Here is a 15,643-nt window from a genome sequence, read left to right on the forward strand (position 1 = left end):
GGGAGGTTTACTACTTGTGTCTACTTGCAAGGAGTGTGGCGCTGGTCTGGAGGAAAGAGCTTTAATGACAATGGGAGGCGCACAGCCAAGTGCCCGGTGACCTCGGGCGACCGGGGGCCATAACCTGTCTTGCTTCTGTCTCCCTTTGCTGGATGGGGGCCCCTCAGGGTTATTCCCAGGACCCTTCCGGCTGCCTGCGATTCAAGTTCTTTTCCTGTCTCAAATTCTGTCTGGAATCCAACCAGACAAAAGTTGGTAGTTAATAATAACTCCACAAATAATCATTGATCATTAATGATTATCCTATTATTATTGAAAGGGAAACCCCTATTTCCTCTACACTCACACCATCACTTTTGACACCAGATGTAGGGGTTTTTCCCCACACCAAGCAATTCTGTCATTCTTGTCAGACACCAGCTGGGTGTCCTTCAATTTACCTAGATTCTGACACCACCCAGAGTTAGGGCAGACCCCACAAGTTAAGGGCTGAGCCCCATAAGACGCCAGTCACAGTAGTGGGTCCCCAGGACACCCATAACTCCTGTCCCACTTGGCCAAAAATCGGAGGTCCCTCAATCTTCCGTCAACCGCTCACAAAACCCAGGAGAACAGTTTACTTAGTCGATTACCCACTTATTATAAGGGATCTCACTCGGGAACAGCCAGACGGAGAGGCGGCGGGCAGGTACGGGGCAGGGGGCAGAGCTTCCATGGTCTCCCAGACGCCGCCCGTCAGCTCCTCCACGGCCCACCCACCTGGGGGCTGTCCAAACCCCGTCCTTCGGGGGTTCTGTGGAGGCTTCATGGTGCTGGTTGAGGGGTTTATAGCAAATAGCAAAAGATGCTTCTTCTGCCTTCATTGTCTTGGAGATATTTCAGGAACCAAGGACAAGGACCGAATATTGTAACAAAAGATTTTATCTTTTCTTGCTTATCACTTAGGCAATTCCAAGGGTTTTAGGAGCTCTGTGCCAGGAAGTGGGACTGAGACCAGATATGTATTTCTTACCATAGATCACAGTATCATAATAACAATACCGATAACAGTAAAAACAGCCTGTGCCCCTCCTAGCACAGTAACCCTGTTACCCAGGAGAGACTGAGGCCCGGGGAGGACATGTGGCTTGCCCAGGGTCACACAGGCTGGCTGGGGGGGCTGTGCCCCCTCAAACAGTCACAGTTCCACCTCCAGCACCAGGTGCAGGTGGTGTCCATGCCTGGGACTTTGGGAACTGCTGGTGTCAAGGATGCTGTGGCAGGGGTGACGTCTGCACAAAGTCACCATCGGGTTGGTGATGGTGCGTTGATCCTGTGTCAGACAAAGTGTCCTTCCTGGAGGGAATGGTTCACAGGGACTGGGGGGGGCGTGCCCCAAAAGGAGTGGGTGGAGCTTCACGGAGCCGGGGGTTGGAGGGACCAGGGGCAGAGCTGGTGCTGGATCACAGGGTGCCTCTCCCAGTTGAGGCGTGACAGGCCCACCCCTTTTCTCCCCATCCCACTGAGTCTCTATAGTCACCCAAAGGGGCTTCTTAAAACCTCACTCACTCAATTATGGCAGGACAGCCACTTTTGATGACCTTGGACCCGGGCTGCCTGGGGATGGGCATGTCTGTATCAGGAGCCTGCGTGCCAGGTGAGCGGCACCCGGAGGCCTCCCAGAGGTGCACTGCCAGGCCACGTGCCCCAGGAGGAGGCTCCCAGGAAATTCTTGTTATAGAAACTGGGCCAGAGGTCACAACCTGGAGCCAGCTTCCCTGCCCGCCTGCTGAGTGCCCGATGGGCGCTCAGGGGTCACAGGTCCAGCCATAATGCCAGTCATGGAAACTGAGGTCCAGAGGGAGACAAAGCAGAAGCTCGAAGGGGCTGGAGGTGGGAGGAGGAGAAAGGTGTAGGCCATCCGGGAAGACACATTGTCACAGCCATTTATTCCCTCTGCCCCTGGAGGCCACCTTCAAAGCAAGGGTCATTGTGTCCTCTGACCTCTCCTGACCTAAATAGCAGTTCAGGTCAGTAATAGCCGCTCAGGGAGTCCATTAACCAGGTTATCAACATGATAACTCGCTTTCTGTCTCTCTCAGCTGTCTTGGCCTCTGCAGATCCTGCAGGGGACATGGGGGGAGGGAGATTGTAGAGGTCATAGGGGACAAACAGGGCAGGCCTTGGGGGTGAGGATATTGGGCTTCTTGTAAATACATAGCAGAGAACTGGCCCTCCCTGTGTGGAAGATCCAGAAAGGCTTCCTGGAGGAGGGGATGTCCAAGATGACACACTATGGTCTGGTCAAAGTTAGCCAGAGGGAGGAGGGTAAGAGGAGGGCCTCAGTCTCTGGAAAACAGACCAGCAGTGCAAAGGCCCTGTGGCAGCAGCTCTAACCTGCTGAGGGGCAGGTAAATGATGGGTGGAGGCAGGGCATCCTCCCTCTCTCTCCCCACGTTCCTTCATAAAACCACCTGTCTCTGGGGGCCCAAACCCAGAGAAAGCCACCATCTCTTTGTATGTGTCCTTTTGTGTCTGGCGTCCCTCACTGAGCATCATGTGTTTGGGGTCCAGCCACACTGCCGTGTGTGTTACAGCTTCACTCCTTTCCACGGCTGAGTAATATTCCAGACTGTGCGGATGGACCACGTTTGTGCTAACCCATTCACCTCTTGATGGAATTTGGGGTGTTTCCACCTTTTGGCTATTGTGAATTATACAGCTCTACACAGTCATGTACAAGCTTCTGTGGGATGTTTTCAATTCTCTCGGGCAACTGTGGGTCACATGGCAATCCTGTGTTTAACTTTTCGAGAAATCTCTACACTGTGTCCGAGAGCAGCTGCACCACTTTCCGTCCCCAGCAGCAAAAATACACGGGTTTCCATGTCTCCTGGTCCTCCTCGGACGCTGTCAGTGTCCTTCTTATCACAGCCATACGAGTGCATAAGAGCTTTCCCACTGTGCTTGTGATCCACATTCCCCTGCTGATCGGTAATGATGAGCATCTTTTCACAGGCTTCGCTGGCCCCCTTCTCCGGAGAAATGTCTATTCAAACCCCGCACCGGCTCCACACTGGGCCGTTTGTCTTTGTGTTGTTGACTTGCAAGGGTTCTTTATATGTTCTGGATACTAAACCTTTATTGGATACATGACTTGCAAATAGTTTCTCCTGTTCTGTGGTTAGTCTTTTCATGTTGTTGGCTGCACAAAAGTTTTCCATTTTTATCAGGCTCACTCCCTACATTTTTTATTTGAAAAAAAACACCACTATTTTTTTTTTCACAAAAATAGTTACCATGTAGTGGTTAATATTTTTAAATGTTAAAATGCTTTAAATTTTTCTCAGCTTTAACTTATAATGTAGTAAATACTATCTAGACACTATAATCCATTTAAACAAAGAACTCCTTGGGGTCTTAAGTCCTTTGTACGAGCGAGAGACATGGAGTCCTGAAACCAAAGGTTTCGTCTGCAGGGGCGGCACGTACTCACGCACTCCAAGCCATTCGGACCCTGGCACGTGCAGGCCCTGGCTTCCAGCTGCACCACAGCAGGCTGTCAGCAGGGTCAAGCTCCCCCCAGATCTACCCAAACCGGTGACTCCAGGCCTCACCCGGGCCCTGGATGAGCGATGAGTCGGTGGAGTCACCCTGAGGTTTTCTGGCGACTGGGTTACGGGAGTGAAGCTATCTTGGCACTGACCACTCTGGACCTTAAGCCCATCTTGGCTGCAACCCCCTTAGAAAGGGAAGTCCCGGAAAGGCAAGGGGCCGGGGCGCTCTGGGGCCGGCCTGCCGCAGTGCTGGAGCCAAGTTGGGGGAGGCCTGCGTTCCCTTTCGTCGGTGCCACCTGCCAGCCTTAATGTCAGGGTCAGGCCAGGGGACACACTGGGTGGTATATTTTTAGGGAAGATGTGTGGCGGGTTATCTCTGGCTAGGAGAGGGAGGGGGGAGCGGGAGGGGGAGGGAGGGGAGGGGAGGGGCGGGGCAGCCCGATGACATCCACCCGTCCCCTCCCCGCCCCCTGCCGCGCTGTGACTAATTTAGGCAAAAGACAGTGAGGAGCTATTTCCATCGGGGGGAACAGGTGCTGGCAACCCCCGCGCCCCGACCTCGTGGGCTGCTCTCCGCAGAGGCCGCAGGCGGCCTCCCCCAGGGCGGCCTCCAGGCTGCGGACCTATAAAGGTGAGGGGTTTTTTCAATGAAGCTGGGACGCGGGAGCGCACTGCGGGGTCGGGCCCGGCCAGGAGCCTGGGAGTTGGCCAGCCAAGCGCAGTCCCCGCCGCCCCTCCTCGCCAACATGAAGTACATCGTGGGCATCGGAGGGTGAGAGTGTGGGGAGGCTGGGATGAACGGGGGGCTGCCGGGGGCATGGAGTCACAGGGCCCACTGCCCAAGTTCTAACTGTGGGGAGGGGATCTCGGCCCTTGGGAGCTTGGCACCCCCGGGGAGGCGAATGGAGTGGGTGAGGGGTCCAATTCTAAATTTCCAAATGGAAATAATTTTTCCTCACTGTACTCAGTGTACAATCCGGAATCAGTGGGGACAGAAGACTATAAAAGCTCAGGCAGACCCTCCTAAGGCACTGGGGCCAGTCCTAGCCCACCCCTCCGCCCCACCCAGGGCAGACACATGTGCAGGTGGCACAGGGGCCCTCACAGTGCCATTCAGCATGACTGTGGCACCTGCCTTGGAAGCCACATCTGTGTGACCTCAGGCAGGGGCCTGGCCTGCCTGGAGGATTCAAACTCTCCATGTAATTACCAATTAGGAGGCCTTTCAAGAAGATGCTCGCAAGCCACTTGGCTTAAGCAGGGTTGGCTCAGGCATCCCATTGGCATAATACTCCATCATCCTCTTGAAATTCCTCATATATTTGAATAAGGGTCCGCACATTTCACTTTGTGCTGGGCCCTGAGTGCAAAATGTGCCTTTTAGTAACAACCCAAATTAAAGTCAGGTCTGTTCTAACCTGCTTCCCCCACAATATATGGAGGCCCCCTCCTCATCAGCCCTTTTAAATGGCTGCAGCGTGTCCCCTGTCCCACCCCCGCAGCCCCTGACACTGAGGACAGGGACAATGGAGTGAAAAGGACACTCATTCCCAGGAAAGCTGAGTTACTCTTCTCGGTCCTCAGTCTCTTTGCCACGAGGTGACCATCGCCCTGGTTTCCCTGGGACTGAGGTGTCCCTGGGATTTGGGACTTTCAGCATAGAACCAGAGAGGCCCCAGAGCAAGCCTGTCACCCGACTTGGCCAATTGCATTCCCACCCCCACCCCCGGCCCCACTCCCTTTTTTTCTGCCTTTTCTTGGTTTCGAACAAGGCAGTAAATTGACTGCTGAGTTAACTGCCTCAGTCAGGTTTGCAGTAAACTGCTGGTCTTCCCATGGCAATTTTTTTCCCCACCAGTTTGTACTTGTTTCAATATTTTGGCTTTTTTTTTTTTTCCTTAAATGCCACGGAGACTAAACCATCCTTGTGCCTCAGTTTCCTTGTCTGTAAAAATAAGCTCATGGCCCCACTTCCTGGGTTTGCAATGACACTGAAAAAAGTCTACACATGTAAAACAGCATTTAAGATGCCTCTGGCGTGAGCTAAGACTGTATGTTAGCTATTTTTTGGTTTTAAGACTTTCTGCCCCTTTTTTCTGCTTAGAAAGCCTCCTCTGACTCTAGATGAATACAAATGTCATCTTCGCTCTATGATTTTACAGTTCTGTGTTTTATATTGGAGTCTGATTCTGGGGTCCCCTCAGACCTGCGCAGACCCAGAGGGGGGACCCGGCAGCCTCCTGCTGTGCTCTCTCCACAGCGTGACCAACGGCGGCAAGACCACGCTGACCAACAGCCTGCTCAAAGCGCTGCCCAACTGCTGCGCCATCCACCAGGATGACTTTTTCAAGGTGGCTCCCTTGTCTGGGGTTGAGGGAGGCGGCCCCCCGAGAAGGGGACCTCCACTGCCCACTGCCCACGTGGCCTGGGCTAACACGGGCCAGGAGAGCGAGAGACAGGTGTTCTCACCTGGACACCCACTCCCCACTGGACAGATGGGGAAACTGTGGTTCCCAGAGGGGCTGTGCCACCCGGGCTGCTGTGGCCTTCTGGGAAATACTTCCACTTTCCCATCTGCAAAATGGGCTCTGAGCCCACCCTTGATGTTTTTGCGGAGGGTGAGGGACAATGAGATGATGGATGCAAAGTCCCCTCCCCTGTGGGTTCCAAGAGTCAGGGTGCAGGGGGTGGGCGTGGGTGTCTGACAGCCAGCCTGGAACTCCTACCCCGCTGGGACCTGGGAGCCGGTAAGCATCAGCTGCAGGGCGGCAGGGCCCGCAGCTCCACCCACAGGCCCCAGGCCCCTCACTGGGGCCTCTCCGGGCACCGAGGTGCCCACCAAGGGTGCGTCATGCCAGGGTGGGGATGAGGTGGGAAGGCGGCACTGAGCCCGTGGCTTGGGGTCCTCTGTTTCAGCCCCAAGACCAAATAGCAGTTGGGGAGGACGGCTTCAAACAGTGGGACGGTAAGGCCAGATGGCAGCCCAGCCCCCCCGCCTGTGTGGTCCCCCTCCCCCGGCCCCACCCACACCTGCTCTCCTGCCCCCAGTGCTGGAGTCCCTGGACATGGGGGCCATGCTGAGCACTGTGCAGGCCTGGCTGGGCAGCCCCCAGAAGTTCACCCGCGCCCACAGCGTCCAGCTGGACGCCTCGGACACCTACATCCTCATTCTGGAGGGATTCCTGCTCTACAGCTACCCGTGAGCACCTGCGGCCCAAGCCCCAGACAATCCCGATGCCCCCAGCGGCCTGTTGGCTTAGCCTCTGTTCAGAAGACAGGAGGCCGAGGCCCAGGGGCCGAGCCAGGCTCAGCTCAAGTGTCTGGGGCTAACACCCCGTTTCTTAGGGAACCTGAGTCATCCTTCTGGAACCTCAGCCCTCCTAAGGCAGAGCAGGGGGCTGGGCTGCACCCCCAACCTCACCGTGTGACCCTGGGCATGACAGCATCTCTCTCGGGGTCTGCCCAAGTGGGGGGGCTGCTGCGGGGATGTCCTTGGGCGTAACAGGAGACTGGTTCATGCGGGTGCCCTCCCTGACCCCTACACCAGCTGGCCCAGACGCCCCCAGCCCTCAACACCTAGGGAAGTCCCGGGAGGCCGAGGCTGTGCAGCTGTGTACCCCGACCCCGGTGAGGGAAAGTGCGTGTGTGCTGACCATGTGCCCACCCCTGCCAGGCCCCTGGTGGACTTGTATAGCCGACGGTACTTCCTGGCCATCCCGTATGGAGAGTGCAAGTGGAGGAGGAGGTGAGGCTAGAGGCGGGCTGGGGCCCCAGGGCCCTGTGTGCATCCCAGGCAGGGCCCGGGAACCCCATAATGCTCACTGGACATATGGCCGCCCTGAAGCTGCAGGCACTTAGCTCCCAGAGGCCCACAGCCCGGGCTCTGGAGAATGGGGCCCACCCAGGCCCTGCCCTGGGCATCCTCTGGGCCCACAGGGTGAAAATGCTGGAAGCCGGGGCACCAGAGCCCAGCGTGGAGCCTGTGACTCCACGGGGCCTCCTGTTCCTCAGTGGTGACATCCCTGACCTAGTTCGCAGCCCCGAGCCCTGCTTGTGGCACCGCCCTGGGGAGCTTGGGTGTCGCTCATCATCGCCCATCTCCCCCCAGCACTCGAAGCTACCCGGTCCCCGATCCCCCGGGCCTCTTTGACGGCCACGTGTGGCCCATGTACCAGAAGTATAAGCGGGAGATGGAGGCCAATGGCGTGGAAGTGGGTAAGCCCCTGGGTGGGATGAGGCCTGGCCCTGGGGGGAGGCTGAACCCAGCCCGTCCCCTCCAGGACCACTAGGGAGACCTGGAAGTCCCTCCTCCAGTCACCCTGACAGTCCCTCGTGCTTCGGCCCTGGGGGCCATCTTAGTCCAGGTCAGCTGGACTCTGGCTCTGCAGGTCAGCCCCCTCCTGACCCAGCAGTGTGCCCACGTCCCTGTGAGCCGGCCGCCTGCCTCCTGGTGGCGGCCCCAGGCTCCCTGACCATGGCCTTTCTGATTGCAGTGTACCTGGACGGCATGAAGTCCCGCGAGGAGCTCTTCCACCAAGTTCTGGAAGATATTCAGAACTCCCTTCTGAACCACTCCTAGGCATGGCTGGGGGAGAAGGGGCCCCGCCCAGGGAGCCACACAGGATTGTAGCCACGGTACAGCTGAGCTGTGGCTTTCCGGCTGGATCACATGTGACCGCTTCCCTTGAGGGAGTCCGTACCTGAGGCCCCACTCCCAGCTCAGCATATCGAGGCCCCAGGATCCCACCTCGAGATGCCTCTGTAACCTCACAGCGGCTTAAGTATTAAATCTGGTCTGTTTTTTTAACGGCGGGGCTCTAGTGTGCTGTGTCTGAGGCACCGAGGCACCCTCCTGCCCCTCTCCCTGGCTCCCTGGCGGCTTCGGGGGCATCCCTGAGAACCCCAGGCAGTTAGTCTCGCCTGTTGAACCTATGCTGAGGTGGCCCCGGGGCTGCTCGGGGTCCTTGCGCCTCCCGTGTCCTCAGAGGGGACATTTCCTTCGAGCTTTGAACGCAGCGCAGCATGGCCCACAGTGGGGGCTGGGGAGTCAGCTGGGCCATCTTGCTGCACTGAGGGACAGGGACTGCGTTGGGGTCTGGGTGGGGACTTGATAATATGGGTGAATGTAGTAACCACATTGTTTTTTTCATGTGAAACCTTCATAAGAGTGTATATCAATCATACCTTAATAAAAAATTAAATAATAATAATAATAATAAAACAAAAAAAAAGAAAGTCAGCCAGGCCTGAACGGGCCCCTGGCTCTCAGATGAGCACAGCCCTCACTGCACCCACCACCCCGGCATCTTCTCTGTGATTGGAGATAATACCTACTTCATTTGTAAGGTGACTGGGAAACTTTCATAAAGCAGGAGCCAGGTCTCCCTGAGACCCCCACAAAACCTGTGGAAGACTGTCATTTACACCCATTTCACAGACAGGGAGACTGAGGCTCAGGGATGGTCAGTGGCTGCAAGGGGCTCGACTTTGAACTCTGGTCTCCCTACACCCTATTCTCTTTGTCCAGAGGAGTTCAGAAGATCTAGTGGACACCAGAGGCTCTGGGTTACGAGAGAAAGGACAGGGTGCCCCTGGCCTGAGGGGGAGGCCCCATGGCGTGCTGTGGAGCCACAGCAGCTCACCCCACTCCACCCAGAAGGGCAGGGAAGTCCAGCAGTCCAGACGGTTTCAACAAAAGCCCGTGAACATTTGGAAATTACAGGGGAAAAAAAGAAAAGAATCAATTACCGTATCACCCAGCAAGTCCACTCCTAGGAATATACTCCCAAAATTGAAAAGAGCTATTCAAACAAAAACCTGTACATGTTATGTTCATGGCAGCATTACGTCACAATAGCCAAAGGTGGAAACAACCTAAATGTCCATCAGATGGACGGATAAACAAAACGTGGTCTGGCCTACATGGGAATATTAGTGGGCCACGGAAAGGAGCGACACCCTGACACACGCCTCACCAAGGACTGACCCTGAACGCAGGGTGCTCAGTGAGAGACGCCAGACGCAACAGCCTACATGCTGTGTGACCCCTTTCCTGTGACATGTCCAAAACGGGCAAATCCACACACAGAAAGTGGATTCCTGGTTGCCAGGGGCTGGGGAGTGACTGCTCACAGGAGACAGGGCTTCTTTTTGGAGGCAATGGAACGTTCTAGAATTAGACAGAGGTGGTGGTTGCACAACATTGTGAATGCACCAAATGCCACTGAATTGTTCACTGAAAAAGGTTAGCTTTGTGTTACATGAATTTCACCTCAAGAAGGATCAGGCCTACATGCTGGCAGGATTCGGGGAAGGACCTCCGGCCACAGGCTAGCATTTGAAGGGGACACGTAGGGCCACAGGTGTGGTGAGGGGCCCGACAGGCTTTCCTGCTATATTTCCAGTCAGCGAGGAAAGGACTGAAAGGTGAGGAGCAGGGGTGCCCAGAGGCCTGCCCCTCACCCACCCTGCAGCCCCACTGCCCTCCAACCTTCCTGCTGAGTGGGGTCCATGCAGCCCAGTCTCGGTGCCGAAAGGCTCCCTGCCCTTCGTCACAGAAGGGGCCACTCTGAGCAAAGGCCCCACAAACTCTGGCCCACCCCACGTTTGAGGTCCTGGTCCCCTGGGAAACTGCTCAGTACTGATGCCCCAGCCCGGGGCCTCCCCGACATGCTGGTGCACTTGGCTGCCGCCCCTTCTAAACACAGCCTTCCGGCGCACAGAGATCAACGGCCATAGCAACCTCTACTGCCCTGCTTTGCTCCTGTGGCTTTAAGACCCGGCACAAAGCAAGACACAAAGGAACGGGCACTAAGCCGAGGGCAGACAGAGGGCAGGGGGGCTGGGAGGACCCCGCCTGCTGCCGGGGCCACTCTGGCACTTACATCAACAAAGGCCTCACGGGGCCTTAGGTCCCCATCGAAGGAGGCCAAAACACAAAAAACAGAAGATGATGCTGAGCCAAACAGCGTCCTCCCACGCGTATGTTGAAGCCCCGACCCTCAGGACCTCGGAATGTGACCACATTGGAGGTGATTAAGATGGGGCTGTGAGGGTGGGCCCTGATCCGACTTGACCCAACGTGGTGTCCGCAGAAGAGGAGATCTGGACTCGCAGAGGGCCACAGGGACGCCCGCACAGAGAGACGACCATGTGAGGACACAGAAGATGCCCAACTGTACACCAAGGAGAGGCCTCAGGGGGAACCAGACCTGCAAATCCAGAGACAGGAAGTGGGTTAGTGGGCGCCCGGGGCTGGGGGTTGGCAGTTGGGAGGGGGGACTGACTTCATGGGGATGGGGCTTTTGGGGGGATAATATACTCTAAAACTGGTTGTAGTTGATGGTTGTACCACCCTTCAAATATATTTTTAAAAAAATCGAAATGTTCATGTTAAATGGAAAAATTGTATGGTATGTTGAATCGCTTCCTATAAAGCTGTTTTAAAAAAATCCTCTTGGACTTTAAGTGAAAAAAAAAAATACCTTACTTTTATTTTATTCACTGGCATTTTCAACATTTGTGACTTTAATAAAAAATGCACTGATGCCCATACACTCATTAACAGCATATTACTGTCATGCTAGGAAACTGGGCACACATTTTAATGGGGCAAGAATGTCAGTGCATTCAACAAGCATTTCTGGGGTGTGTGGTGCATGAGTCAGCCACCTACGACCAAACTTGGCCCACTGCCTATTTTTGTACATGGTTTTTGTACCTGGGGCTAAGAATGGTTGCACATTTTTAAATGGTCAGGGGGAAAAAATAATAAGAATTAAATTTTGTGACAAGTGCCAATCATGTAAAATTCAAATTTCAGTGTCTAGAATTTGCACTGCCGACAGGCATGCCCACCCGGTAATGTGTTCCCAGTGGCTGCTTTCAAGGGGCAACAGCAGAGCTGGGGGGCTGCCACAGAGGGGCTGCAGGCTGCAAAGCCAAAGAAATTTACTTTCTGTCCGTGTGGTGTATAGAAAGTCTGGAGTGGAGGGCCGCAGGGGGAGGCAGCCTCGTGGGACCGGCTATGACCGAAGTCGCTGTGTCCTGGAGGGCAGGTGGGCGCTGGTGCAGGACCAGGAGGAAGCACCTGGTGGGCCTGCCAAGGCCTGCCCTTTGCCACAGGCACGGAGCACGGCAAAGCCGATCTGCTGGTCGGCAGGCCTGAAAGAGCCCAGAGTGGGACAGGGCGACGGGAGGGGTGGCCTGGGGGAAAGGAAGCCAGAGCCCGCCTCCCCACCCAGTCGCCCTGGGCATGATGAGGACAGTAGCAATCGGGTGACCAGTTCAGAAAAGCAGAAGAAAACAAGTGGATGTGGAGAAATCGGAACCTGGTGGGATGAGAGAATGGGGCAGCCACTGTGCAAGACAGCCTGGCAATTTCTCAAAAAGTTATATGCAGTTATTAAATGATCCAACAATCCCACTTCCAGGCATATACCCAAAAGCATTAAAAGCCAGGTTTTCAGGTATTTGAACACTCATGTTCACAGCAGTATTATTCACAGGAGCCATGAAATAGAAACAACCCATGTCCATTGACAGACGCACAGATGGTCCATCCACACACCGGAATAGTACTCAGCCTTAAAAAGGACAGTCTGACACCTGCTACAATGTGCATGGACTCGGGGACACTGAGCTCAGGGACATAAGCCCGACACAGAAGGACAGACCCTGTCTGATCCCACTCCTAGGAAGTCCCTAGGGAAGCCCCATCCACAGAGACAGAAAGTGAGTGGTGGGGCCGGGGGCTGGGGGAAGGGGTGGGGAGTGAGTGCTTCATGGGGACAGAGCTCCAGTCTGGGAAGATGGAAAGCTCTGGAACTGGATGGTGGGGTCGGCTGCATGACGTGTGAATGTGCCTCGTGCTGTGAGCTGTGCTCTTAGGTAATTTTATGTTATGCATTATTTACCACAATAAAAAAATAAAAAAATGTGTGCTTCGGATGCTCACTGCTGCCATTTGGAGGTTGGTAGTGCCACTCACCGTGAAGATAAGCCCGACACCTGCCCTCCCTGGCTGCCCCGCCAGCACGGGCTGGGCACCTACCCGTGCTGCACACCTGTCTGTGTTTACGGGCACTTGGAATTTGCTCCACCACTCTGTGTGATGAGTACCATTTATTTCTCTCTCGCAGATGAGGAAACTTGAGGCTCGGGTGGCAGAGCCCCTTGCTCAAGGCCACCCACAAAAAGGTGGAGAGCGGGTTCTAGACCAGGTTGATGAGCGTGGGAAGCCAGCGTCTACTGTCTTGTGCCAGGGTTGACGGCAGGGCCCAGCCACCCCTGGGTACCTCTCCTCTGGAGCTCCTGCTGGCCCCGCTGCCTCTGGTTTCCTGGAAGCCCCCTGAGGGCCCTCTGGGGTCCTTTCTGAAGCCAACCCTTCTCTCTTGCCCTCACGACAGGGCCAGGGCTACAAAACACCTTATAATTACTCACGCATTTATTAGTTTTCTTTACGACTATCACTGATTTTATTGACTTTATAAACTCATTTAAAGAGTCATGGTGTTGGTGTCAATTGGAACCTAAATTTCTTGATGCGCATTAGAACAAAGCACATAACTACTAACACTTAGAACACTTCCCACCTCAGCTAAAATCATCCCGGGACACCCAGCACTAAGCATCCCACCTTCCCAAACCTTCAAGGCCAAGAATTGAGGTCAGCAGTTCTCAGCCAGTGATTCTGCCCCTCAAAGGACATGTGGCGGCATCGGGGACATCAGTGGTCGTTAACAACTGCGGGTGCTCCTGGCACCAAGTGGTTGGGAGCTCAACCCCCGACCGTGCCTAGGACAGCTCACCCGAGAGCGACCCAGTCCCCAAATCACAGTGCCAACCTGGACCTGAGGGCAGAGAACGGGCTCAAACCCTGCCCCGTCCCCACACTGTGCAAAGAAAGCCTTGGGAGGGGCTGAGAGCCCAGGATGGGTACAGACCCCGACACACACGCCCACGTGCCCGCAGTCCCGTGGCTGACACCCTCCCAGGCCAAGTCACCCTGCGCCCTGAGGAACTTGGGGGGGGGAGGTCTGCCCACGGCTCCCCTTCCTTGTCCCCTGCAGGACTCTGGGGTGCCAGGGAGTGGAGGGATGCTGGGGGCCGTAGGGGTGGGCAGGACCCCACTGGGCTGCACCCCACCTGGTTGCAGCTTCTCCAGGCAGGAAGCCAATCTGAAGTCCCCTCCCTCCTGGGGAGACCGACCCTATTCCCGCCCACCAGACAGGCAATGGGACAGGTGTTCTTCTCTGCAAAGCCCCGTTTCAGGAGCCCCTAGTCCCCCAAGCCCCCTGGCCTTGGGTGCTGTCCCGAATGCCCTGATGGCCAAGGGAGGAGAGAGCCGGAAATCTATGCCGTTGCCGCCACCACCAATGGAGGCAGAGGTCCTGGAGGTGGGGGACAAGGCTGCAGGGTGGCTCCCCACCCCCCCTTTCCCCGCTCTATTTTAGGGCCACCCTCCCCCCACCCCAAGCACTTGCCACGCACATCAAGTAGCACTCAGCCGCCCTCTTAATCAGCAGTTACTCTGCCGGCACCCCCACCTCCACCCCCACCCACATCCCAGAGCAGTCTCATCCAATGTCTGCCCCTACCTCTTGTGCCCTGTCCTTCCAGCCACCAGGCCCCTGAGGGGACGTCCTCAGGGCCAATGGGTGGGGGGGGGAGACCCTGGCTGGGACCTGGGGGAGGAGCAAACTGACAGGCACGACAGGGCACCTGAAGGCCTCACACTGCCACTTGCCTTCCGCTGCCACCCAGGAGCCCCCCAGATCCACCCAGTGCATTCTGAGGGGGCCTGGGGCACCCTCCTTAAACTGGCCTCATCACCTCCCCACTCCCTTTAAGCTTCTCCGTAGTTCAACAAGATCATGACACCACTGGTCTCGGGGAGGGGAGAGGGTGCCAGAGCCAGCGGGCGGCTCCCAGAGCAGAGGCATCCGGAGACCCAGTGGGCCCGTTCCGGGCTGGCCTGGAAGTCTTCCCATGAAGGGACTTTCGAAACCGACACCTGGGAGCCTGGGGAAGTGGGTAGGAAGGGCGCCCTGATCTCGATCCCAGTCCACTCCCGGAGGGGAGGCAGCACTATGGCCACTTCACCATGACACATGCATTCTGTGCTCTCCTGGCCGGGAAGGGGGTCCCCAGCTCCATCCCCTCTAGGACAAGGACAATCACAGATGAGAAGGCCCAGCCCCTCCTCCTCCTCACAGCCCTCCATCCCCTGGGATGGGTCCCCAAACCGCCTAGGACAGTTAAGTGCCACCAGGGCTGTGTCTCTGACGTCCTTTGCACGGGGTATGTCATTTCACCACTGTTCTGTGTCTCACTGTCCAGGCCGCTGAGCGGGCTGGGAGGAGGGACAGGGGACGATTTTGGTACTTACTTTTCTTTTTCTCTCACAACAGGGGGGCTAAAGGTCTCAGGGGCTGAAGGAGCCGCTTGGGGCTGGCAAGGCTGGCTTTATAGGAGCCGCCGAACCCGCCCTGCACCCCAGATATTAATAGAGGTGCAGCTTCTTGCCCGAGTATGGTCACGCGCACAGCAGCTGAGGGCTCCCTGGCCCCAGCCCTTCTCCCAGCACTGGCTCACGGCCTCCGGGCCAGGGCGGCAGGCACGCACACTGCCCTCTGACCTACAAGAGGCAGGCAGCGCTCCACGAGACCCAGCGGTGTGGTGAATCCTGCCCCCGAGACCCCAAAATTTACAGGACTCATGCCTGGCCACCTGATGGGGTGCTGGACCCCAACACACCCTTTCCTTCCACCTTCACTGCCACCCTAGGAGGCAGATGCGACCACTGTCCTAAGGGAGGGCAAAACACCGAGAGAGACGTGGCTGTGTTCACCAAGAACCAGGAGCCCATCGGGCTGCATGCAAAGCCAGGACTGTCGACTCATCCTGCAGATGGTGTGACTCAATGCGAGCTGCGGCATAAGGCCTAAAATTGGACTCAATCATGTGTGTGGCTAGAACCGGGAGGCCCTGAGTAGCACCCCCACTGTGCCCCCCACGGATGAGGTCAACTAGCCCGACAGCCCTCCCGATCCAGGGAACAGGCAGGGCTCCTACTGATCCCCAAGCAACAGGTCCTTTCCTGCCAG

At 56.3% G+C, this 15,643-nt stretch overlaps 1 protein-coding gene and 1 long non-coding RNA gene across 3 annotated transcripts; one reads left to right on the forward strand and one right to left on the reverse strand.

Moving 5' to 3' along the window:
- Positions 1 to 4,173: 4,173 nt before the first annotated feature.
- On the forward strand, positions 4,174 to 8,347 carry NMRK2 (nicotinamide riboside kinase 2). Of its 2 annotated transcripts, none has more exons than XM_017647435.3 (7): positions 4,174 to 4,308; positions 5,797 to 5,887; positions 6,453 to 6,501; positions 6,585 to 6,735; positions 7,210 to 7,281; positions 7,645 to 7,751; positions 8,030 to 8,347. In XM_017647435.3, exons 1-7 carry the CDS (start codon positions 4,184 to 4,186, stop codon positions 8,113 to 8,115), a joined length of 681 nt encoding a protein of 226 aa, XP_017502924.3. In that variant the 5' UTR covers positions 4,174 to 4,183; the 3' UTR covers positions 8,116 to 8,347. The 2 variants fall into 2 exon arrangements, with proteins under 2 accessions (XP_017502924.3, XP_073076561.1); XM_073220460.1 differs by having other exon boundaries at positions 4,183 to 4,287.
- Positions 8,348 to 10,491: 2,144 nt separating this feature from the next.
- LOC118972390 (uncharacterized) lies at positions 10,492 to 15,097 on the reverse strand. Its single transcript, XR_005061338.2, has 2 exons — positions 14,926 to 15,097; positions 10,492 to 10,747 (listed from the first exon to the last, which is right to left on the reverse strand). It is a non-coding gene; the product is annotated as an uncharacterized lncRNA (long non-coding RNA).
- Between the last annotated feature and the right edge of the window lie 546 nt (positions 15,098 to 15,643).

This window comes from Manis javanica, chromosome 13 (assembly GCF_040802235.1).
Source record: "Manis javanica isolate MJ-LG chromosome 13, MJ_LKY, whole genome shotgun sequence".
Classification (NCBI taxonomy): Eukaryota; Metazoa; Chordata; class Mammalia; order Pholidota; family Manidae; genus Manis; species Manis javanica.